General features: G+C 62.5%; 5 protein-coding genes across 6 annotated transcripts; 3 read left to right on the plus strand and 2 right to left on the minus strand.

The window, feature by feature from the left end:
* The first annotated feature begins 495 nt into the window (after nucleotides 1-495).
* On the plus strand, nucleotides 496-3,137 carry METTL27 (methyltransferase like 27). 2 transcript variants are annotated; one of them, XM_048324728.1, is made up of 6 exons: nucleotides 496-663; nucleotides 737-865; nucleotides 946-1,081; nucleotides 1,206-1,298; nucleotides 1,775-2,038; nucleotides 2,262-3,137. In XM_048324728.1, the coding sequence occupies exons 1-5, from the start codon at nucleotides 556-558 to the stop codon at nucleotides 2,011-2,013; spliced, it is 705 nt and encodes a 234-aa protein (XP_048180685.1). In that variant the 5' UTR covers nucleotides 496-555; the 3' UTR covers nucleotides 2,014-2,038; nucleotides 2,262-3,137. The 2 variants fall into 2 exon arrangements, with proteins under 2 accessions (XP_048180685.1, XP_048180684.1); XM_048324727.1 differs by having other exon boundaries at nucleotides 497-663; nucleotides 1,775-3,137.
* Nucleotides 3,138-3,467: 330 nt separating this feature from the next.
* On the minus strand, nucleotides 3,468-11,259 carry LOC125336322 (claudin-3-like). The gene is made up of 2 exons (XM_048324729.1): nucleotides 11,153-11,259; nucleotides 3,468-4,300 (listed from the first exon to the last, which is right to left on the minus strand). The coding sequence occupies exon 2, from the start codon at nucleotides 4,289-4,291 to the stop codon at nucleotides 3,647-3,649; it is 645 nt and encodes a 214-aa protein (XP_048180686.1). The 5' UTR covers nucleotides 4,292-4,300; nucleotides 11,153-11,259; the 3' UTR covers nucleotides 3,468-3,646.
* On the minus strand, nucleotides 6,237-8,397 carry LOC125336323 (claudin-4-like). Its single transcript, XM_048324730.1, has one exon. It carries the CDS (start codon nucleotides 7,706-7,708, stop codon nucleotides 7,079-7,081), a length of 630 nt encoding a protein of 209 aa, XP_048180687.1. The 5' UTR covers nucleotides 7,709-8,397; the 3' UTR covers nucleotides 6,237-7,078.
* Nucleotides 11,260-16,548: 5,289 nt separating the features above from the next.
* On the plus strand, nucleotides 16,549-18,035 carry LOC125336413 (claudin-3-like). Its single transcript, XM_048324899.1, has one exon. It carries the CDS (start codon nucleotides 16,984-16,986, stop codon nucleotides 17,626-17,628), a length of 645 nt encoding a protein of 214 aa, XP_048180856.1. The 5' UTR covers nucleotides 16,549-16,983; the 3' UTR covers nucleotides 17,629-18,035.
* A 1,534-nt stretch (nucleotides 18,036-19,569) lies between these two features.
* On the plus strand, nucleotides 19,570-21,821 carry ABHD11 (abhydrolase domain containing 11). Its single transcript, XM_048324898.1, is given in 8 exon segments — nucleotides 19,570-19,702; nucleotides 19,705-19,733; nucleotides 19,736-19,882; nucleotides 19,981-20,154; nucleotides 20,581-20,751; nucleotides 20,857-20,922; nucleotides 20,924-21,039; nucleotides 21,322-21,821. Coding segments are annotated over 8 exon segments (885 nt in total). The 5' UTR covers nucleotides 19,570-19,659; the 3' UTR covers nucleotides 21,461-21,821.
* The last annotated feature ends 1,114 nt before the right edge of the window (nucleotides 21,822-22,935 follow it).

A 22,935-nucleotide genomic window follows, 5' to 3' on the forward strand; every position in this document is an offset into this window, starting at 1 on the left:
CTCTAAGTGACAGAGCAGCAGAAACAGTGGACACTGCTGGGAGAAAGTGGTAGCCCTGGGGCTCCTGGGGCCACCTGCCGTGGGAATTCGGTACCACGCCCCCAGGGCATTTGATGTCATCATCCCTGGAGCTGGTCATCCCCCCCAGGGCACCCGACACCGTCCTGGGGCCCTTGGTCACCACTCAGACACTTGGCCGAATCCCAGGACACCCGGCCCGGCCCGTCCCCCCCCTTTGCCCTGCGCACTTGGTCGCTCCCAACGCCCCGATCCCGCTCTGGGGGCGGCTCCGGCGCCCAATGGAGCGCGGGGGGCGTGGCCGGGGCGGGCGCTCGGAGCCAATGGATGGCGAGGGGGCGTGGCCTAGACGGGGATCGCGTGTTCTGTGGGGGCGGGGTCATTGACAAAACGCGCTTGGGGGCGTGCCCTGGGCGGGCGGAGAAGCCAATGGGCTGCGGGGGGCGTGTCCCGAGCGGGGGCGGAGCCAATGGGCTGCGGGGGGCGTGTCCCGAGCGGAGCCCCGCCGGTGGGCGCGGGGGCCCGGCCGGTACCGGGATGGGGCTGCCGGCGGCGCTCCGGGACCAGGTGGCCGCGGTGCACCGGGGCTCGGCGCTACCCGAGCGGCTGCGGCTCTACGACGGCTGGGCCGCCCGCTACGAGCAGGTACCGGGGACCCCGCGGGGACGGGAGCGCCGGGGGGCCGCGGCCGTCCCCGCTGACCGCCGTGTCCCCGCAGGATGTGGCGGCTCTGGAGTACCGGGCACCGCATCTCGCCGCCGCCTCCCTCTCCTTCGCTTTCCCCGCGCCGCGCGCCGAGGCGCGGCTGCTGGACGTGGCCTGTGGCACCGGGCTCGTAGCGCGGGAGGTACCGGCGGGACGGGACGGGACGGGGCGGGCTGGAGATAACGGGACGGGGCGGGGGTGACGGTGCCTCTGTCCCCGCAGCTCCACCGGCGCGGGTTCCGCTGCCTGCACGGCGTGGACGGCAGCGCGGGGATGCTGGAGCAGGCGCGGAGCACCGGGCTCTACCAGGAGCTGCGGCTCTGCGTCCTGGGCACGGAGCCGCTGCCCGCGCCCGCAGGTAACGGGAGGGGCCGGACCCCGGAGGGACCTCTCGGTGACACCCGCGTGTCCCGCAGGTGACGGGCCGGCACCGGGCGGGGGGAGCCCCGGAGGGCCCCCGGTGACGCCCCGTGTCCTCGCAGAGCACTACGACGCCGTGACGGTGGTGGGGGCCCTGGGCGAGGGGCAAGTGTCGAGCACGGTGCTGCCGGAGCTGCTGCGGGTCACCAAGCCGGGTAACGGGCCCGTGTCCCCTCCCCGCCGCGACCCCCGGGGTGGTGGGATGAGGACACCGGGCTCCGGTGGATGTGGGTCCCCATCCCGCTGGACGCTGGACCCGTGGCCTTGTCCCTGCTGCCAAAGGACGGGCGATGGCACGGGTCCCTGACCTTGCCCACTGCCAGGTCCGGGCAGCGGGACAAGGTAGGAGGTGGCAGTAGCAGTGCTGGTGTGTGACAGCCCGTGCTCAGGCGTGACATCCCGCCCATCCGCTGCCCACTGGCCCCCTGTCCTGCCCATCTCTGCCTGCTGTCCTGTCTGTGCCCTGCCCACTGCCTTGTCCATGCCCTGTCTGTGCCCCTGCCCTGCCTGTTCCCTGCGCGCTGACTCCTGGCAGGCTCTCAGTGCCTCTCCGTGTCCCCACCCTTGCCAGGGGGTGCCATCCCCAGAGAGGGACACGCTGTGTCAGCGTTACCTGTCTCCTGTCCTGCAGGCGGTTTCCTGTGCCTGACGACGAGGAGCAACCCCTCGAACCTGCGGTACAAGGCAGAGCTGGAGGCGGCGATGGGGCAGCTGGAGTGGAGCGGAGCCTGGCAGAAGCTGCTGGCCCAGGAGGTGGAATACTGGGAGAGGGCCACCACCGAGGAGGAGAGCACCCAGGGCACCGGCTACATCTCCGGGGTGGTCTACATCTACCAGAAGTGCCCTGTGCCGCACCTGGAGGAAGGCTGAGAGCCAGCATGGCTCTGGAGATGGGGTGAGCACTGGGCCCCTTATAAAACTGAGCCCAGTGACCCCCTCCTGGAGCAGGGCAGGGGGAGTTTTTTGGGGGGAGTTTCCCCATTCCCTTTCTTGGTTCCTTCTCCCCCAAGTCTGGGCTTGGGGCCATTGTCTTCTCCTCGGCATGGGGAGGGTCTCCTGGATTTGCCAGGGTCACCTGGGCACCACCTTTAGCTCTGACATTCAGGCATTGTCCCCAGCACCTCAGCGCTCACCATGACATCTCACAGACCCACATGGCTGCTTTCCAAGGCATGTCCAGTCCAGGATGTCTTCTCCCCACCTCACCCACCTCAGCACTCATGGTCAAAATCTGGATCCTCCTTCATCTCCCACCCCCAGAGTCTTTACCTGGGGACTGTTAGGGGTGGGTCCCCATCACTGTGTGCTGTGGCTTCCCATCCTCATCCTTCCCAGGGCTGAACCCAGCCCTGAGGTGCAGGAGCCTCCACATCCAGAGCCGGAGCAGCAATGCCGAGGTGGCTCCCAGCTGGAGAGGCTTTCCAAGTGCCACATCCGCCTTTCATCCCACAACAGCTGCTGGAATCTCTCATTTTCCCACAGCTTTGTAGTTAATGGTCTGGGTGGAAAATGAGTTTGGAAGGGATTTCGGGAGCTGGTGGCTGCTCCCCACCCAGCACTGCCTGCCCAGCCTGTTCCCCCAGCCCCTTGCTGGGCTGCCTCCACAATTCCTCCTCCACTGCTCCCTTGGGAAGTTTTTTACCTAAATTTCTTGCTAGAATATTTGGGCTTTTTTCATTTTTCCCTTCCCTCAGACCTGTTCCTGCTCATCCTGTTCCCATGGTCCTGGGAACAGGTTGCATCCTTCCCCTCAGGAGCTCTTCCCCAATGTGAGGCAATGGCTGTGTCTGTCCCTGTCCCTCACCCAGGGCATCCCACATCTTCCACACTCACCCTCCCCATGGCTCTTGTCACCCTTGTGCTTTGTCCCCTGTGTCCTTGTGCCCATCCGTAGCTGCCCTACTTCTCCCTCCCCATTGTCCCCTGAGCAGCCAGGGGTTGTGGCTGTCCCCAGCCCTGCACTTGCCTGTTCAATAAACCCTGTCCCTGCTGTCTGCCTGCTGTGTGCTGTTCCCAGAGCAGGGGGAATGTGGACCCTCCAGGGTGGGTGGCCAGGAGCCCGGGAGGGGGGGTTCAAGCCTTTGTCTGGGGTCCCCTCCCAGTCCACGGAGGCTGAGAGCCCCTGGTGTCCCTCTGTGCCTCTCTCAGCTCTCAGCATCTTCTCCCTGCCTCAGTTTCCTGCTGCAGGGAACACCAGGAGCTGATCCCCACGGGAACATGGGATGTTCCAGGCGCTGGAACACAGCAGCTGGCAGGGCACAGCACCCCCAGGACGCATCACCATCCTCCCCACACCGCGCTGTTCAAAATGAGCCCAGGCAGCCTTGGTGGCACCAGGATGTTTATAGTCCCTGCCCTGGGGAAGGGCACACATGGGGACCGTGCTGGGGGTCAGCCAGCATGGGGATGGGCAGGAGGAGGCAGTGCATGGGCAGGGGTGGCATGGGGACATGGGACAGGGACAGTGGTGCTCTGCCTTGGGCTGGCACCCGGGCACAGTGGCTCACACATAGTCCTTCATGGCATAGCCCATCGGGCCGCAGGTTTTCACTGCCCGGTACTTCTTGGGGTAGTGGTCCTGCTGGGACTGGGATCCCGAGCAGCACAGGACACCGCCACCGAAGAGCTGCAGGGCACTGGAGGCCCAGCCAATGTAGAGGGCAGCCCCCAGCTCTCTCTTGAGGGCCTCAGGCACCATGGGGTTGTAGAAGTTGCTGACGATGCTGTTGGCAGACCAGGAGACGGGGATGAGCAGCATGATGCTGGCCATGATGAAGATGACACCTGACACCGCAGAGATCCTGGTCTTGGTGCCGTTGTCGTCCACGCAGCGGGTGCAGTCAGCTCCCGAGAGGGCCATCAGGAAGGCAAGGAAGGCCACGAAGATGGAGGTGACCACCAGGGCACGAGCAGCCTGCAGGTCGGAGGTGAGCTCCAGCAGGGAGTCGTAGGCCTTGCACTGCATCTGCCCCGTGCTCTCGTAGACGCAGTTCATCCACAGCCCCTCCCAGAACACCTGGGCCACCACGATGTTGGAGCCAATGAAGGCAGTCACCTTCCACATGGGCAGGGCACAGGTGAGGATGGAGCCCAGCCAGCCCAGTGCGGCCATCATCAGCCCTCCCATCTGCATGGTCATCATCGCCATCGGCAGCTCCTGCGGGACAGGGCACAGGTGTCACAGGCACAGCCCCCAGCCAGGGACAGCATGGGCTTTGTTTGTATGTCCTGCTCCCCACCGGGGTGGGAATGGCTGCAGGACAGCATGGGGACATGAGTGACACGGGGACTCAAGGGACATGGGGGCATGAATGCCATGGGGCGGTGCTGCAGGACAGGATGGGGACACGTGTGGCTCTGAGGACCCAGGCCCCGAGCAGGCCAAGGTGCAGGAGCCCCTGTGTGTCACACTGGCCCCACAGCACAGCACAGCCCAGCCTCTGCCATCGCCCCTTCCCAGGGCATGGCAAGTGTCAGGGAAGGGATGGGTTTTGGGGAGTAGGATAGGGGGCTCTCTGTGCCCATCCCCCAGTGCTCCAGAGGGCAAAATCCCCGCCCCACACTCACCCCATGTCACTGGCCAACCCCCAGTGCCCACCCCGTGTCCCACTCCACCACTGGTGCTCAGCCTCCCTGGCCCCGAGCCTCATGCCAGGGACACGGGCAGGGAAGGCAGCCCCCCACCCCCCTCAGCAGTGCCTGCTCCCAGTTTGGCTTTGCCCTCACAGCCATGCTGCAGTGACCTTTGGATCCGGGATCTCCTCTCCAGGAGGAAATGGAAATCAGTCAGAGCTCAGGTCTGCTCTGATCCCGGCTCTGGGTCTCAGCACCTTCTGCGATACCACCCCAGAGCAGCCCCGAGAGGGCAAACCCTGGTGAGGGGCTATGGGGTCACACAGGTGGTGTCCCTGGGAGAGGGGTGGCTGGTACAGGGACACATGCTGGACACACCAGAAGCTCCATCATGGTCACATGTGACCGCTGTGGCCCTGGCTCAGCCCAAACCCAGCTCAGCCCCTCACGGAGCAGAGTTCATCCGTGGGTGCCTGCGCTGCGCTTGGTGGCTGGGACCAGACGGGTTTTTATGGCCCTGAGTTCAGCGGGTATCGGTTGTGCCTGGCACACCCTGCGGCTCTTGCCAGAGGTTTCACCACCATTTCCCCTGTCCCGGTTTCGGTTACTTCAGCCTCTCCTCTCCCGTTGTATCCCCACTCCTTCCCCAGCACCTTTCATCCCTCAGCAGCCTGATGGACACCCAGCACTGGCACTTTGCATCCCCTGGGCCGTGAAAGACCGTTTGGGCTAAAATCACAGTCCCTCTCCCCGTGCTCCAGGCAGGCAGGGGCCGGGATGATGGGACCCATCCCGGGCACCCTTCCCCAGCCAGCGGGACCTGGGCCACAGGAGACACCCAAACCAGGGTGTGTGACCGCCTGCAGGGGGACAGGTGGTGGCTCCATGGTTCCCCAGGGGTCCTCGAGAGACCATTGTGCTCACATTCCCACCTGGCCGCCGGCACCATAGGGCTACAGGCACATTTTCCACCATTCCCGTGCCCCACGAAGGGATTGGGGAGCTGGGAGCCCTCAGGCCCTCAGATCCAGATGAGACACCCAGAGCCAGGCGGAGTCGCCCCTCGTCCCCACGAGCCCCGAGGTGGGAAGGAAGGATGTTCCCAAGCCAGAGGAGCACTTGCCGTGCCCGAAGCGAGTTAGGCAAAACAGCCGGCGCTGCCCACGCCGGCCCCGGGGCGCTCCCAGCCGGGGTTGTGGGGTGGCCCCGGGGCCAGCGCGCCCCGACCCGCCCCGGTGGGCGCCCGCCACCTTCTTCCTGCTCGGGTGGGAAGATCGCGGCGGGTCAGGCGTGGGACAGGCTTTGTGCCGTGCAAGCAGCCGCTGTCACCTCCGGGGCCGCTCGGGAGGGGAGCGGCGAGTGATGCCAGGGCTGGAACAGGCGGCGGGGATCTCACGAGGCTCCGAGGAGCAGATTTGGGTGATCTCTTAGGGGGGCGGGAGCCCAGGGCATAGAGCACCGGGCTGTCCCACCACCCAGGCAGGTGTTGGAGAGGGTAAAGAACACGAGGCACAGCAGGGTCTGAGCAGCTGCCGTTTAATGCGGGAAGGCTGGACACGCGGACGGACGGCAGCACAGCCAGGGGTACTGTGAGACCCCACTCCCGGCCCCAGGCACCCCACTCTGGGGCGATAGAGTCGGGTCCGGGAGTCGCCCCCTCCATGCGGGGGCACAGCCCCGCTCCGGTCCTGCCTCCCCGACCGGTTCTCCCAGCCCGGCCGCTGCCTTCCCACTCCCAGGATAATGATGCCCCCGCCCTGGGGAGCTGCCGCGAGAAATCACACTCGGTACGGCCGCTCCGAGCCCCGAAAGTAGGTCATAGTCAAAATTTAGGGAACAGGCAGGTGAGAGCCCCTGTCACCCCTCAAGACCCTGCCGGGGTCTGCAGAGCCACCACGTCCCCGTGACCACGTGGGACAGGTTCGCTGTCCCTGCCAGCACCGACACCGCCACCCACCCCGAGGGACAGACACGTCCCGGGGAGCTCCACGCGGGGTGACAGAGCCCTGTGCCACCCGCGGGACGGGCTCCTGCGAGCTGTGTCACCACATGGCGCACCCCGATACCGGGAGCCAGGAAATGCTCGAGGAGGGGATCAGGCGGTGTCTCGGAGAAGATGCCTCAGCTGGATGCTCCGGGGGGAGCAGGACTCCCACCGCGGGCAGCCAGGACAGGATCTCCTTGTTCCCTGTCTCAGCCGAGACTAAAGAACCGGCTTGAATCCCGGTGAAACAAAGGCGGCTCTGTCTGCCCTCCCTCGCACCGCGCCGGCGCCCGGCCAGTCCCAGCCGGGGAGGTTGAGTGTCCCGGGAGGTCCCCGCTCCCCGGAGCGGCCGGGGCGTCCAGGCAGGCGCGGCGGCTCCTACACGTAGTTGCTGGCTGGCAGCGAGCGAGCAGCCGTGAACTTGGCGGAGTAGGGCTTCTCTCCGCGGGGGGGGCAGGTGCAGCACAGGATCCCCCCCCCCAGCAGCAGCAGCGCCGAGGCCGCCCAGCCCACGTAGAGGGACGAGCCCAGGTCCCGCTTCTGCGAGTCGGAGACCAGCGGGTTGTAGAAGTCCTGGATGATGCTGTTGGCCGACCAAGAGATGGGGATGAGGATGAGGATACCGGCGACGATGAAGATGATGCCGGAGAGGATCATGACCTTGGCTTTGGCGGTGTCGTCCTCCACGCAGTTGGTGCACTTGCCGCCGGCAACGGCCAGAAGGGTGCCCAGGATGGCCAGGACGATGGCCACCACCACCATGGCACGAGCAGCTTGCAGGTCCTGCGGCAGGGCCAGCAGCGAGTCGTACACCTTGCACTGCATCTGCCCCGTGCTCTGCACCACGCAGCTCATCCACAGCCCTTCCCAGATGATCTGGGCCACCACGATGTTGTTCCCGACGAAGGCCGTCTCCCGCCACATGGGCAGCGCGCAGCAGAGAATGGAGGCCAACCAGCCGATGACGGAGAGGGCGATGCCCAGCACCTGCATCCCCATGGAGGCCATCGCTCGCTGCCCGCTCCCCTGCCCGCCTCCCGCCGTGCAGTGCCGGCTGCCGGGACCATGGCAGGCATTATATGCCTTTGCCGAGGGAGGAGCGCTGCCGCAGCCACCGGCCTGCCGCCGGCACCGGACGGAGGGGTAGAACCAGTTTCCCGGGATTCTTCCACTTGTATTTCTCCCTGCAGCGATGACACTTAATATCCCGGTTGCTCCCACGGAGGAGGATGCAGGGGACCGGGATCAGGCCACCCAGGTGCAGGAGTGCATCCCATTGCTGTGGGCAGGCAGGACATGCCCAGGGCAGCGCTGGGGCTCAGCCCGTGATGCCAGAGGGGAAGAGCCGGTGTCCAGGCACCGGGATATCTCTGCCATCACTGCCAGCACCTTCTGCTCCATCACTTGCATGGGGTTCCTTCACGCCTTCATGCCTCAGTTTCCCTCCAGCTCATGATGACTGCTCCAACATCAGCCCAGCCTCTGGCCCCGCCATGGCCCTGTGCTGGGGGAGCAGCACGTTGTCCTCCCTGGCTGCTGGGCTCTGTGCCCGGCAGGACACAAGCAGCCCTTGTTTGCTCCTTGGCGTCCGTACCAGCACTTCCCTGCCCTCCATTAGGCCTGGGGCAGGAGGTGTCACCGCCCAGACCCACAAACCGGTTGGAGCAGCTGCCGGTTCCCCACGAAGGAGAGACAGCACTGCCTGGGGCAATGGGGGGTGCAGACCCCAAACCCAGCCCACCGGTGCTCCAGTGCTGAGCCAGGGTTCACACAGCCACCCTCAGCCCCAGCTCTGCCCATGTCCCACTGCCTGCCTAGTGGGGTTGGGTGGGTTGGGGCTGTGAGGGGCAGATCCGGCCTCGCGGTGCCCCAGTGCCGTACCCACTGATCCCAGTGCCGAGGCCAGTCCAGTGCCAGCACTGATGCCATACTGCAGCTGACCTGTCCTCCTTTAATCCATGACTCCCACACAGGTCCCCTCCCCGCTCCTTCCGAGCTCCTGCAGCACCTGCACAGGTGCAGCACAACACCAGACAGACGGCACAGACGGACAGACGGACATTGCACTGTTTCATCACCCCAGCTTAATCCTGGGCCTCTGAAAAGATAAGAGGCACTGAGATAATCTTAGTTTTCCCAAACACTGGCGTTACCATCACGATCCAACCACTTGTGGTCTGCTTGGTATGACAGACTCTGGAGCTGCTGGTGCTGGTGCCAGGATGTCCCTGGGCATCACGTCCCAGTGTGCTGGGACAAGCCTGGTGGCCCGTGCACTGCAGTGCCAGGAGGATGCCTGGGGACACCCCTGTCTCACAGCAGACCCCAGCCTAAGGGGATGGTCAGGGTCCTGCCTGCCTGACTTGTGCTCTGTCCTGCTGGAACGCCCGCATTGCTCACATACCAGAGTGTCCACCCTGCGGCCAGAGCCTTGTGGTCAAGGGCTCCCTTTAATCTACAAGGCTCCAGAGCATTCCCGCCGGGGCCAGACTCTGCCTGAGGCTTTCACCTCCCAGCCAGCTGCTGTAACCACCACATTATTTGGGGTTGGAGAGAAGCACACACCCACATGTGTGTGTGGCTCGCATGGGCCGTGTCCCTGCAGACACGTGGGGACATGTCTCTGGGCTGGGGACAAATGGCAAGGTGGGGACAGGGACTCCCCCGCGCACAGAGCATCAAAGCTTGAGCTGCTCATACTCCCCCTCGGAGGCAGAGCAGGCACCAGCACAGCCTCTGACAGCCAATTACTGTAATTAATGCTGGAACGTGACAGATATTCCAACTGGCAGCTGCCACACAGGGGCAGCCCCTGTGCCCTTCCCCAGTGCCACACCTGCCTGGACAGCACCGCCAGCCCCATGTGCCCAGCACTGCCGGCCAGCAAGGCCAACAGGCACCGGCTCAGCACGGAGCAGAGGAGCATCAGCCAACCCCAGTGCCCTTGGAGCCCGAGGATGGTGCTGCAGCACAGGTGGGACCACCAAGCACCTCAGGACATGCCATCCAGGGCAACCACTCATGGACACCAGCCCCACAGCCCCATCCCAGTGCTCATTCCCAGTCCATCCTGCAGGACCCCAGTCCCAGCTTTGCCCCAGTGTCACCTGCAAGGAGCCATGGCACAGGCACATGTCCTGGTGGGACCACAGCCCACTTGCTCAGCAGGGAGCTCCTCCACCCCAAAATGGGGTACTCAACACACTCAACCCATCCCAAGCCTTCACCCCCCACCACCTGCCCCAGCACCCAGACAGGTGTGGATTCCCACCCCCCAAATCCAGTGGGATTTGAAGGACATGTGGGAGCCTGGGGTCCCATCCCTGTTCCACTGCACTACGAGGACTGGTGAGGGCAGAGCTCCCATCCTGGCATATCCATCAGGAAACACCTTCGGACACTTGTTCACCAGCATGGGGACACATTGCAGCCCCTCAGCTGGGCAGTGAGGCCATTCGCAGGCAGGGAGGTGACACTAAACCCAGTGTCACCACAATGCCAGGCACTGCTGGGTGCACAGCAGAGGCTGTGTCACCCTGACCTTGCTCAGGGTAGAGGACACCCTGCAGAGAGAGGGGCTTGGGGCATGAACCTCCTGCCAAAAAGGGTTTGGGGACATCCCCACCCCGGACACAGGTGACAGTCCCACCTCACACACCCCGTGTCACTGAGCCAAGAGCCCCTCATCCCCCAGGACCCACGCATGGACCCACCAACCCGGCTACCTCAAGGTCCCAAAAAGGCAGGTGAGACTCGCCAGCAAACGATGTTCCACCGGGATCTCTGGCTTCACATCTGCCAAGCAAGGCACGGCCAACAACCCTCCCACTCAGCCCGTGAGGAGAGGGGCAGCCTCTCCCCACCAGGGCCGAGGATTAGTTACCGGCAGCCCAGAGACTGAATGTTCCCAAAAAACATCCTTGCCCAACATAAACCCCTCCGACCGACTCAAATATGCACAGTCAGGTTGTTTCTCACTATGGGAAAGCAAAGTCTTATCGGGAGGGGAGCCGAGCGCCGGGACCTGCGGGGTCCCCGCTGGGAGAGACGGGACCTTCGGCCTGAAGTCGCTCTGAAAGTCAAAACTCTGTCCAATTTCTGAGCAACAAGTGGCTCCCAACAGGGACAACAGCCCCAAGCGCTGCCAAGGTGGTTGGCGAAGGGATGGGGGAGATGATGGATCAGGGAGGGGGTCACGGGCGGTGCAATGGGGGTCTCCCAGGGGCGATGCTCGGAGGAAGCGGGATGCCACGGCAAAGCCGTGGGGAAGCCGATCAGAGCTGTCGGGGTGGGGATGCCCCAGGCATGGCCCAGCATCCCCCAGCGAGCCACCAGCCCCTTGCCACATCCCGCTAGTCCATGTCCCCCGCCGCCCCCAGCCCCCGTGTGCCGCAGCTCCCTCCCCGCCCCGCCGGCAGACAGAGCTGCCATTGATGCTCGAAGCCGCCTCACCTGCTCCCGCCGCGCCGAAGGGGCTCCAACAATGGGCTGCCTGTGTGCCCTGGCCGGGGCAGAGCCAGCAGCCCCGCGCCTGAAATATAAGCAGCCGAGGCGGCATTTACCGGCCCGGCCCCGCTCCCCTGGGGGGGAACGCGCCGGAACTCCCGACCGCAGCGGCGGGGAACACCCCAGCCCCGGCGGGGAACACCCCGGCCCCGCCGCGCACGCGAGTGGGACGCGGCCCCGCGGCGCCCGGGGCGGTTTCTGCCGTCACCTCCTGCTCACCCCCGGGGTGCTGCCGGGTGCTGGATGCAAGGATGGGGGATGCTGCAGTGGGTGTCCCCCGTGTCAGCGCAGGGATCCTTCCTTTGGGGCCTCCAAACCGGGGATGCTCCTGTGACCTTTGGATCTGACATTTGTTTGGGGTCTCTGCATCACAGTGGAGCAAACCTGTCCCCGTGTCACCACTGAGTTCCTGCAGCCACCACACTTTGTCCCCATCCCGAGGGACTCGGATACTCCTCATCCCTCCCCAGCTGTGAGGGAGTGCAGAGGGACCGCACCAGGGAGGGAGATGCAGCAGCTGGGATGGGGGTGCTCCCAGGAATCCCCCAGGGACGCCGGCCCTGCTCAGCTCCTCAGTAAACACCAGTGACTGGTTTGCTCACCACAAGAATGTGTCCTGCCGGGGGTGGCTGGCACCCCGAAACCCCGGTGATTTGCCCCTTCCTCCATCGTGAGTCAGGCAGCAGCAGCTGCCCCAGGCCGGCACGACACTGGACACAGCCTGTACTTTGGGCAATTTGGGATGATGAAGTGGGGACGCCGCGTGCAGAGCTCTGATTGCAGGGTCGGGGGCTGTGGTGTTTCGCTGCCCCGTCCCACCCCAGCTCTGCCCCAGTAGCTCCTACCCCATACACCTGCCTCGAGTATCTCTCTCTTCCCCTGCCCCACAGCCCTACTTGGGGTATCCCCCCTGTCCCATATTCCTACCCAGAGGTATCCCTCCCTTCTACCCCCCACTCCTACGTGGGTTATCTCTCCTGCCCGGTGCCCTGGTATTGAGTATTCCCATTGTCCCACAGACCTGGGGTATAACCCTGCCCCTACCCCTGTGCCCCACAGCCCTGTCTGGGGTGCCACCCCCTCTTCCCCAGAGCCCTGTTTGGGGTATAACCCTACCCCAAAGCCCTGCTTGGCGCATCCTCACACTCCACAGCCCTGCCTGGGGTCCCCCCTGCCCCAGAGCCCTGCCAGGGTAACCCCCTGCCCGCAGCCCCGCAGCCACGCGTGCACTGGGTGCGGCTGTGGGTGTGCACCTGCACCAGCAGAGCGTGCCTGCTCACCTCTGCCACTGTGTGTGTGTCTGAGTCTGTGTGTGCGTCCGTAAGTCTGTCTGTCACTCTGTCTGTCTGTGTCCATGAGTCTCTGTGTGTCTGTGTGTCTGGGAATCTGTCTGTGAGTCTCTGTGTGTCTGTGAGTCTGTGTGTCTGGCTGTGTGTCTGACTGTCTGTATGGCTGTGTGTGTCTGTGTGTCCGTCAGTCCACATGTCTGTGTGTGTGTCTGTGTGTCTGGCTGCATGTCTGTCCATCCGTGTGTCTGTGTGTCTGTGTGTGCAGCTGTGTGTCCGTGTGTCTGTCCCTGTGTCTGTCCCTGTGTCTTTGTGTGTCTGTGCGTCTGGCTGCATTACTATCTGTGTGTCTGTCTGTGTCTGTCCATGTGTCTGTGTGTCCATGAGTCTGTCGGTGTCTGTGTGTCTGTCCATGTGACTATGAGTCTGTGTGTCTGTGTGTGAGGCTGCATGCCAGGGCGTCACTGCCGGCAGAGGGGGTGTGTGTATCTGTGTGTCTGTGTGCAGCTGTGTGTCCGTGTGTCTGTGTATGTGCATCTGTGTGTGGGTGTGTCTGTGTGTGTCTGTGTGTGTGACTTTGAGTCTGTGTGTGTGTGTGTCTGTGTGTGTTTCTGTGTGTGTGTTTGTGGTGTGTGTGTGTTTGTGGTGTTTGTGTGCATGTGTTTGTGGTGTGTGTGTGTCTGTATGGTGTGTGTGTGTTTGTGGTGTGTATGTGTGTGTTTGTGGTGTGTGTCTGTATGGTGTGTGTGTGTGTGGTGTATGTCTGTATGGTGTTTGTGGTGTGTGTCTGTATGGTGTGTGTGTGTTTGTGTGTCTGCATGGTGTGTGTGTTTGTGGTGTGTCTGTATGGTGTGTGTGTGTGTGTCTGTATGGTGTGTGTTTGTGGTGTGTGTCTGTATGGTGTGTGTGTGTGTGTGTGTCTGTATGGTGTGTGTTTGTGGTGTGTGTCTGTATGGTGTTTGTGGTGTGTGTCTGTATGGTGTGTGTGTGTGTGTGTGTCTGTATGGTGTGTGTTTGTGGTGTGTGTCTGTATGGTGTGTGTTTGTGGTGTGTGTCTGTATGGTGTGTGTCTGTATGGGGTGTGTTTGTGGTGTGTGTCTGTATGGGGGGTGTGTGTGTGTGTGTGTCTGTATGGTGTGTGTGTGTGTGTCTGTATGGTGTGTGTGTGTTTGTGTGTCTGCATGGTGTGTGTGTTTGTGGTGTGTGTCTGTATGGTGTTTGTGGTGTGTGCCTGTATGGTGTGTGTGTGTTTGTGTGTCTGCATGGTGTGTGTGTTTGTGGTGTGTGTCTGTATGGTGTGTGTGTGTTTGTGGTGTGTGTCTGTATGGTGTGTGTGTGTTTGTAGTGTGTCTGTATGGTGTGTGTGTGTGTGTGTCTGTATGGTGTGTGTGTGTGTGTGTCTGTATGGTGTGTGTGTGTGTGTGTCTGTATGGTGTGTGTGTGTGTGTCTGTATGGTGTGTGTGTGTGTGTCTGTATGGTGTGTGTGTGTTTGTGGTGTGTGTCTGTATGGTGTGTGTGTGTTTGTAGTGTGTCTGTATGGTGTGTGTGTGTGTGTGTCTGTATGGTGTTTGTGGTGTGTGTCTGTATGGTGTGTGTGTGTGTGTGTGTCTGTATGGTGTGTGTGTGTGTGTGTCTGTATGGTGTGTGTGTGTGTGTCTGTATGGTGTGTGTGTGTGTGTCTGTATGGTGTGTGTGTGTTTGTGGTGTGTGTCTGTATGGTGTGTGTGTGTTTGTGGTGTGTGTCTGTATGGTGTGTGTGTGTGTGTGTGTCTGTATGGTGTGTGTTTGTGGTGTGTGTCTGTATGGTGTTTGTGGTGTGTGTCTGTATGGTGTGTGTGTGTGTGTCTGTATGGTGTGTGTTTGTGGTGTGTGTCTGTATGGGGGGTGTGTGTGTGTGTGTGTCTGTATGGTGTGTGTGTGTGTGTCTGTATGGTGTGTGTTTGTGGTGTGTGTCTGTATGGTGTTTGTGGTGTGTGCCTGTATGGTGTGTGTGTGTGTGCCTGTATGGTGTGTGTGTGTGTGTGTCTGTATGGTGTGTGTGTGTGTGTCTGTATGGTGTGTGTTTGTGGTGTGTGTCTGTATGGTGTGTGTGTGTGTGTGTGTCTGTATGGTGTGTGTTTGTGGTGTGTGTCTGTATGGTGTTTGTGGTGTGTGTCTGTATGGTGTGTGTGTGTGTGTGTCTGTATGGTGTGTGTTTGTGGTGTGTGTCTGTATGGTGTGTGTTTGTGGTGTGTGTCTGTATGGTGTTTGTGGTGTGTGTCTGTATGGGGTGTGTTTGTGGTGTGTGTCTGTATGGGGGGTGTGTGTGTTTGTGTGTCTGTATGGTGTGTGTGTGTGTGCCTGTATGGTGTGTGTGTGTCTGTATGGTGTGTGTGTGTGTGTCTGTATGGTGTGTGTTTGTGGTGTGTGTCTGTATGGTGTGTGTGTGTGTGTGTGTCTGTATGGTGTGTGTGTGTGTCTGTATGGTGTGTGTTTGTGGTGTGTGTCTGTATGGTGTGTGTGTGTGTGCCTGTATGGTGTGTGTGTGTGTGTGTCTGTATGGTGTGTGTGTGTGTGCCTGTATGGTGTGTGTGTTTGTGGTGTGTGTCTGTATGGTGTGTGTGTCTGTATGGTGTGTGTGTGTGTGTGTCTGTATGGTGTGCGTGTTCACCTGTGTGCCTGTGCACTCTGCACTCCGGGCCTGCGGGAACTCCCCTCCCTGCACACGTGGGGGCCCTCGGCAGCCCAACCCCCCTGTTTGCTGCTGGCAGCCCAGCGAGCCTGGCCCTGTGCCCACCATCACTGTGACAGCACTGGACCATGGACACCCACCCCCAGGTGCCCCCGAGGGCCGGGACCCCCAGCACCCCCAGCAACAAGGGCACAGGACCCTGGGGGCTGCTTGCACGGGCTTCCCCCAGCAGCACAGACAGGGTCAGCCTCGCAACCCCCCCGGCTGGCTGTGGGGATTTTGGGTGCCCTCGGGGGGTGATCATGTTACAGTGGGGTGGCAGAAGCTCATCCAGCCAAGTACAGGGTATTTTGGGGATGCTGTGGATTGGCAGAGGATGGATAAGGGGTTATCGGGGTGCCACCGCATGGTGGAGGTCAGACATGAGGTGCTGCAGGGGCTGGAGGTCAGGCTGGGTGGATATGGGGTGCTGCGGTGACATGGGGTGACAACAGCTGACCCAGCCATACATGGGGTATCAGGTGCTGTGGGGTGACCCCACTGGCTATGGGGGTTCAGAGTGCTGCTGGGCAATAGAAGGTGGCTCACCAGACACCGTGTATCAGGGCACTGTGGGGCACCCAAATACAACCCTCCTGGCTATGGGGTGTTGGGATACTCTGGGGCACCCAAATCCAACCCCGCTGGCTGTTGGCTGTCGGGATAATATGGGAGCACCCAACTCCAACCCCTCTGGCTGTGGGGTGTCAGGGTACCATGGGGCACAGCCAGGCAGTTGCAGGGCTCCCCCCCATCCTAGCTGCACGGCACCAGCTGCCAGCATCCCACCGCGCTCTTGAGTAGTTAATAAGTTGTAGAGGAGATTTTTGGAGCAGGCAGGGAACAGGTAGGAGCAAGCCTGTGTCCAGCAACCACATTCCTGGGGGAGGGGGACTGAAAGCACTGGCACTACCCCCGGCATGCAAGGGTAGGGGGGGAAACATGCACCCCACAGTCATGGGACTCTTGCTGCCCGGCCTGAAGGGATTGCTCATGCCTTGGGATATTTTTCCCTTTGCCAGGTGCCAGCTCAGGTTGTCGGGGTGACACTGCCGGGGTGGTTACGTGCATTATCTGCTCCCTTCAAGGCCACAAGACTTGTGCAGGATGAGTAAAGATATTTATCAGTCAGTCAGAGGATCTCTGATAGTGCTCCCGGCCCAGCAGGGTGGGAACAGGAGGGGCCAGGCTGGAGGGGTTCCGGCTGGGCCGGGAGCACCCGCAGGTCCCCTGGAATGGTGACACAAACCTCATGGCACGGCGAAGGCGTTGCACTTTGCACGGCGATGCAAAGGTGCCCAACGGTCACCGAACCCCAGTTAAACGTGAGCACCGATACCACGCTCCAGAAATCAACCAAACCCTGACCTGCTAGCACCTCTGTGGGGGAAAGGTGAACCCTTGCCATTTCCAGGTCCACAGAAGGGGTTTGGTGGGAACGAGCATGGTGGTAGTGCTTCCCGATACCCATCGGCCGAAACCAGGGAACGGCTGTGGCAGGTGGCGTTTCTCCTCCTCCCGCCCTTCTCTGGTTACCTGGCTCCATCTCTGCAAACAAAGGGGAGGGTGTGGGACGCAGGTGATGGTGACGGAGGAGCGGAGAGGAGCGTCCAGCAGCCAGCACTGAAACCCCACCCCGGGGCCAGCCTGCATAAATAGCGCTGCGCACAGGTGTAAGCCGATCCCCCGGCTGCGAGCGGCGGCGGGTGACGGCGACGGTCTCGGTCCGTGGGTTCTTCTCCACCATCGCCTGGAGCACGTCACTGAACCGTCCACCACCATGTCGATGGGGCTGGAGATCGGCGGCGTGGCCTTGTCCGTGCTGGGTTGGTTGTGCAGCATCATCTGCTGCGCGTTGCCCATGTGGAGGGTGTCGGCCTTCATCGGGAACAACATCGTGACGGCCCAGATCATCTGGGAAGGGCTGTGGATGAACTGCGTGGTGCAGAGCACGGGGCAGATGCAGTGCAAGGTCTACGACTCCATGTTGGCGTTGCCGCAGGACCTGCAAGCCGCCCGTGCCCTGCTGGTGGTGGCCATCATCTTGGCCGTCATAGGCTTAATGGTGGCCATCGTGGGAGCCCAGTGCACCCGCTGCGTGGAGGACGAGAGCACCAAAGCCAAGATCACCATCGTCTCCGGCGTCATTTTCCTCCTGTCTGGTGTCATGACCCTCATCCCTGTCTGCTGGTCAGCCAACACCATCATCCGGGATTTCTACAACCCGCTGGTGATCGAAGCGCAGAAGCGGGAGCTGGGCACCTCGCTCTACGTGGGCTGGGCGGCTTCCGCACTCCTGATGCTGGGGGGGGCCCTGCTTTGCTGTTCCTGCCCCCCCAAAGACGACAGGTACCCCACGGGAAAGGTGGCCTACTCTGCCCCACGCTCAGCCGTCACCAGCTACGACAAGAGGAACTATGTCTGAGCCCCCCAGGGTCCCTCGGAACCCCCCGACATCCCCCACCCCACCGACCCACCCTGGGACTCTCATCGCCCTCCGTGGGGCCCGGGGACGGCAGCGCCGGGGCGGGGGGGGGGGGGGGCGCGAAGGAAGGGTTGGGGACGGCCGCGGGGTCAGGGCCGGGCTGTGTAAATAGAGACAGTTTCGGTTAAACACGAGGCAGTTTCGGGTCGGCGGGAGAAGCGGCGCCCGGCGAGGTCCTGCCACGCCGACGGGGCAGGATGAGGACGGGATGAGGACGGGATGGGGACGGGATGGGGACGGTGCCTCCCTGCTGTAGCCCCCCATCGCTGCTGGCCCGGCACCGTCTGTCCCTGTTACGCGTGGTCTGTACCGGTTACATTTGTCAATAAACGTGTCCTGTTTTGGTACCCGAGTGTCGTTGGGATGTGGGGCACGATCCAGGTGGGCACGGGAGGGGGGACACTGGGGTACAGCCCCCCAAGTCACCCTACACACCCTGCTACGGCAGCCCCCGAGTGGCACCGGGCCGAGGACAGCAGAGGGCTCAGCCGCAGCCCCTCTCCCTCCCGCCCCGGGAGGCCCTGCTCGGGGCGCGGACCCGTTGTCCCCCTGCATTCCAGGGGCAGCTCTCCGGGATCGGTCGGGGCGAGAAGCAGCGGAGGAGCCGCTGGATGCCGCAGGGACACTCCCTGCCCGCAGTCCAAAGTCTGGGGCCGCCGGGGGGGCCGCGGGGCGCTTCCCCCGCCCGGGAGCCGCGCTGGGGCGAGGCCGCCCTGCTCGGCCGCTCCCTCCCGCCCGCCGCCACGCTCCAGCGGGCAGGGACAAAGGGGCAGGAGCGGCCGCAGGAGCGCGGGGCCGGTCCTGGGGGAAGCGCGGCCGGGGGCGGCGAGTGCGGGACTGCGCCGCCCGGTCCCGTTGTGCCTGCGGGTGGCAGCGGGCGGCAGGGCCCTGCGGAACCCCCGCCCGCAGGCAGCCGCCCCGCCCGGCTCACGTTCCCCGGGCCCCCACCCCCGTGTCCCGCCGCCCGCTCCGCTGCCCGCGGGGGAAGCGCCGGCACCGGCCCCGCCGTGACCTTCCCGGAGCGCGCGCTGCCGCCCTGCTGCCGCAGGGGGGCGCCCGGCGGGGCGGGGCGGGGCAGGGGCGGGGCCCCCGCGCACGTCGCGTCACGGCCCGCGCGCCGCCGCCGCCGCCGCCATGATGCTCCGCCGGCTGCCCCGCGCCCCCGCCCCGCCGCCCGCCGCCGCCGCCGCCCGCTCCGTGGGCACGTAAGGGCTCGGCCTTGCGCGGGGCGGGGGCGGGCGCGGCGGGAGCGGTACCGGATCCGGGAAGGGTCCCGGGGGGTATAGCGCGAGAAGGGGCGTGTCCGTCCCACGAGGCTGGCCACGCCTCCCGCAAGCCGCGCCTCCCGGTCGCGCTGCCCCGTGCGGGCGGCGGGGCGGTTGTGACCACGCCCCCAGTGACCACGCCCTTCTCCGGCTGTGGCCACGCCCCCCCCCCCCGTTCCCCACCGTGCCCTTGGCCCGGCCGTGGCCGCGCTCCCTCGGAATGGGCCAGGCTGGAGAGGACCCCAGAGGGTCCCTGGTGCCACCTCCCTGCTCAGGCAGGGCCATCCCAGAGCACAGGGCACAGGATTGTGCCCAGAGGGCTCTGCAATATCCCCGCTGAGGGAGACTCCAGCCCCTCCCTGGGCAGCCTGTTCAGGGCTGGGCCCTGCCCAGGGCAGCAGTTCTGCCTCCTGTGCAGGGCAATTGCTGGGCTCAGGCCCTGCCCGGTGCTCTGGTGCCACTGCCGGGCCCCGGAGCAGAGCCTGGGCCCTGCCCTGAGCCCTCCCTGCAGCCAGGGACAGCCAGGGCTGAGGGCCCCTCTCAGCTGGGGCTCCTCTCGAGGCTGAGCAGCCCCGGCTCCCTCAGCCTGTCCTGGGCACGGAGATGCTCCAGGCCCTCCTCATCCTCACAGCCGGCGCCGGCCCTGCTCCAGGAGCTCCATGTCTCCCTTTTCCTGAGGAGCCCAGGACTGCACACAACACTCCAAATGTGCCTCACCAGGGCTGGGCAGAGGGGCAGGGCTCACTTCCCCCCCACTCCTCTGGCCATACCCCGTGCCCCTCTCTCCCTGCAGTGCAGTGCCCCTGGCCCATGTGGAGGTGGAGGGTCGCAGGGACCGGCCACCCCTTGTCCTGCTCCACGGGCTCTTTGGCAGCCATGGCAACTTCCAGACGGTGGCCAAGACCCTGGTACGCCGTGGTAGCGGCAAGGTGAGACCCAGGGGGTGTGGGGAGGAGCAGCACCCAGGGAGCAGTGCAGGGTCATGGTGGGCAGTGCCTGGGGTGACACGGTGCCCCTGCCCAGGCAGGTGCTGACAGTGGATGCCCGGAACCATGGCAGCAGCCCCCACAGCCCTGTGATGACATATGAAGCAATGAGCCTGGACGTGCAGCACCTCCTGAGCCGCCTGGGAATCAACAAGTGCATCCTCGTGGGACACAGCATGGGGGGCAAGACGGCCATGACGCTGGCCTTGCAGCGGGTCGGCAGGCACGGGGATGGGAGTGGGGTCACAGGCTCAGGAAGTTCCAGGGGGGGCTTTAGGGAGGGGGTGGCACCTTCGGAGGCTGTTCACCGGTGCCAGCCTTGCCCGCAGCTCCAGAGGGACTTGTCTGTATCAGGGTGGGTGCTGTCCCACACAGAGCTGTAAGCCAGGCTGTGGGAGCAGGAGTAAATCTGTGTCCACCAGCCCATGCTCTGCCTTGTCCCTCCAGCACCGATTGCAGGGGAGCTTGGAGATCTCTGCCAAGCACAAGGACTCTGGGAAGGGCATGTGGAGGTCTCTGCTGAGGCAGGATGGAGCTAAGAGCCTCCAGAGAATCAGACTGGGAGCAGAGCCCTGTCCCCACTCCCTCTGGGGAGATCTTGGGAGATCCTGGCATCTGATCTGCCCTGCTTGTGTCTCCAGCCAGACCTGGTGGAGCGCCTCATCTCCGTAGACATCAGTCCTGGCTCAACCGCCCCCGTGTCTGAATTCTCCGCCTACATCTCGGCCATGAAGGAAGTGAAGGTCCCGGTGGGGCTGTCCCGCTCGGCAGCACGCCAGCTGGCTGACGACCAGCTGCAGCCCGTGGTCAAGGTAGGAAATCCTGTGGGAGATGAGGGTAGAGGGGAGGATGGAGGGTGCCAGGGCATCCTGCTTTGTTGCTCTTACTGAAGAGCGCACGATCCCCTTCCGTGACAGCTCCCACAGCTGAGACAGTTCCTCCTCACCAACCTGGTGGAGGTGGAGGGCCGCTACGTGTGGCGGGGTGAACCTGGAGGCTATTTCCCGGCACCTGGCAGACATCATGAACTTCCCTGTTTTCCACAAGCCATATCCTGGTCCTGCACTCTTCTTGGGAGGGTCCGACTCACCCTATATCAGGTGAGACTGGAGAGAAGTGGTTCCAGGTCTGACCTCTTGTGCTCTTTGCAGCTGCCAAGGGTGGGAGGGGAGTTCCCCCCCTGGGATGCGGAGGGTCCTGAGCAAGGGCTGTGCCTCCAGCCACCAGTGACACCCACACACTGGAGCAAGGGGGAACCTGGGGGCCCCCCCTGGGCTTTCCTAGCAGGGAAGGAGCCATACCCGGGATCACCCTCTGCTTGGGGAGGTGAGGGAAGACACCAGGAGGGACCTCTGATCATGGTGTGTTCCCTTGTCCTGCAGCTCCAGAGACTACCCAGAGATCCAACGCCTCTTCCCCAAGGCAGAGATCCAGTACATTAAAGGTGCAGGCCACATAGTCCATCAGGATAAATTTGAAGAATTCATCACTGCTGTCCTCAATTTCCTGCCACAGCTGTAGCACTGAGGACCAGGGTTTCTGCAAGGACCGTGTGGGTCCTGAGGAGCTCTGGGCAGTGACGCAGGGCTGAGGTTCTGAGGATGGGCTCAGCTGGGCCTGGTTGCCCTCACTGCAGTCTGATTCTGCCTGCAAGACCTTCTCCCATCCTGGTTCTCCTGCAGCCAGAGCAGAGACGCACCTGCATCCTGCTGGGACCTGCCACCTCGCAGGGACACGGGGTGGCACTGGCTCAGGACACTGTCCTACCTGCACAGGAGAGTCAGGCACATGGAGGGGGCAGGAGAGCCCTCTCGTTTTCCTGCTGCCAGAGCCTTCCATGGATCTGCAGAATGTGCAATAAAGCTGAATCCATGCAAAGGCATAACAGGAACTGGACGTGGCCATGGAGGGCAGGGCATGTGCGGGGGGCACAGGAAGGGGTTCTCACTTGCCAGCAGGGCTGCTGGTGGGAGGTGACAGCTGGACTGGGCCCTAAGGTGACAAGCTGTGGAAGCAGTGCACGTGAGACACAGGTTTGAGGATCTTTCTTGGCTCCCAGGGGGAATTGCATCCTTGCTCTATGCCTGGGGCAGTGTAAGGATTGAGGTGTGGGGGAATCTGCCTCCTGAGCAAGGCGTGTGTCTGCCCAGCCTGTCCCAAAGACAGGTGTCCCTTTGTCCCTGAGCTCCTGACAATTTCTCCCCTCCCACCTGCTTTGCATCCTCCCGCGGCAGCATAACGCCCACACACCACGGGTTGGAGGCAGAGGAACAGGGTGTCTGCTGCAAAAATCCCTTTATTGGACAACTGGGAAATCCGGGGACAGGGCAGAAGTGACTAGGGGGGTGACAGATCATCTCTGTCACAGCTGGGGATACGCTTTGTGTGGGGACAATAGAGACACTAACCATCTCTGCTTCTGCTGCTCCCTGGGATGAGTTTGCTTAATTTGGGGTTATTTAGAGGCCCCAAAAGGGAGGGAGGGCAGGAGACTCAGGATATTTTATTCTAGGTCTGGCTATAGTTGCCTGGCAGAGTGGGGCACCAGGGACTGCTTTGGAGATTTGTTGTGTTTCTGCAGAGCTGTTCTTGTCTCTTCCCCTTGTCCTTTCCTTTCCTTTCCTTTCCTTTTTCCTTTCCTTTCCTTTTCCTTTCCTTTCCTTTTTCCTTTCCTTTTTCCTTTCCTTTTTCCTTTCCCTTCCTTTTTCCTTTCCCTTCCTTTTTCCTTTCCTTTCCTTTTTCCTTTCCTTTCCTTTTTCCTTTCCTTTCCTTTTTCCTTTCCTTTCCTTTTTCCTTTCCTTTTTCCTTTCCTTTTTCCTTTCCTTTTTCCTTTTTCCTTTCCTTTTTTCCTTTTTCCTTTCCTTTTTCCTTTTTCCTTTCCTTTTTCCTTTTTCCTTTCCTTTTTCCTTTCCTTTCTCCTTTTTCCTTTCCTTTTTCCTTTTTCCTTTCCTTTCCTTTCCTTTCCTTTCCTTTCCTTTCCTTTCCTTTCCTTTCCT

The sequence above is a fragment of the Corvus hawaiiensis genome, chromosome 20 (assembly GCF_020740725.1).
Source record: "Corvus hawaiiensis isolate bCorHaw1 chromosome 20, bCorHaw1.pri.cur, whole genome shotgun sequence".
In the NCBI taxonomy this organism is placed as follows: domain Eukaryota; kingdom Metazoa; phylum Chordata; class Aves; order Passeriformes; family Corvidae; genus Corvus; species Corvus hawaiiensis.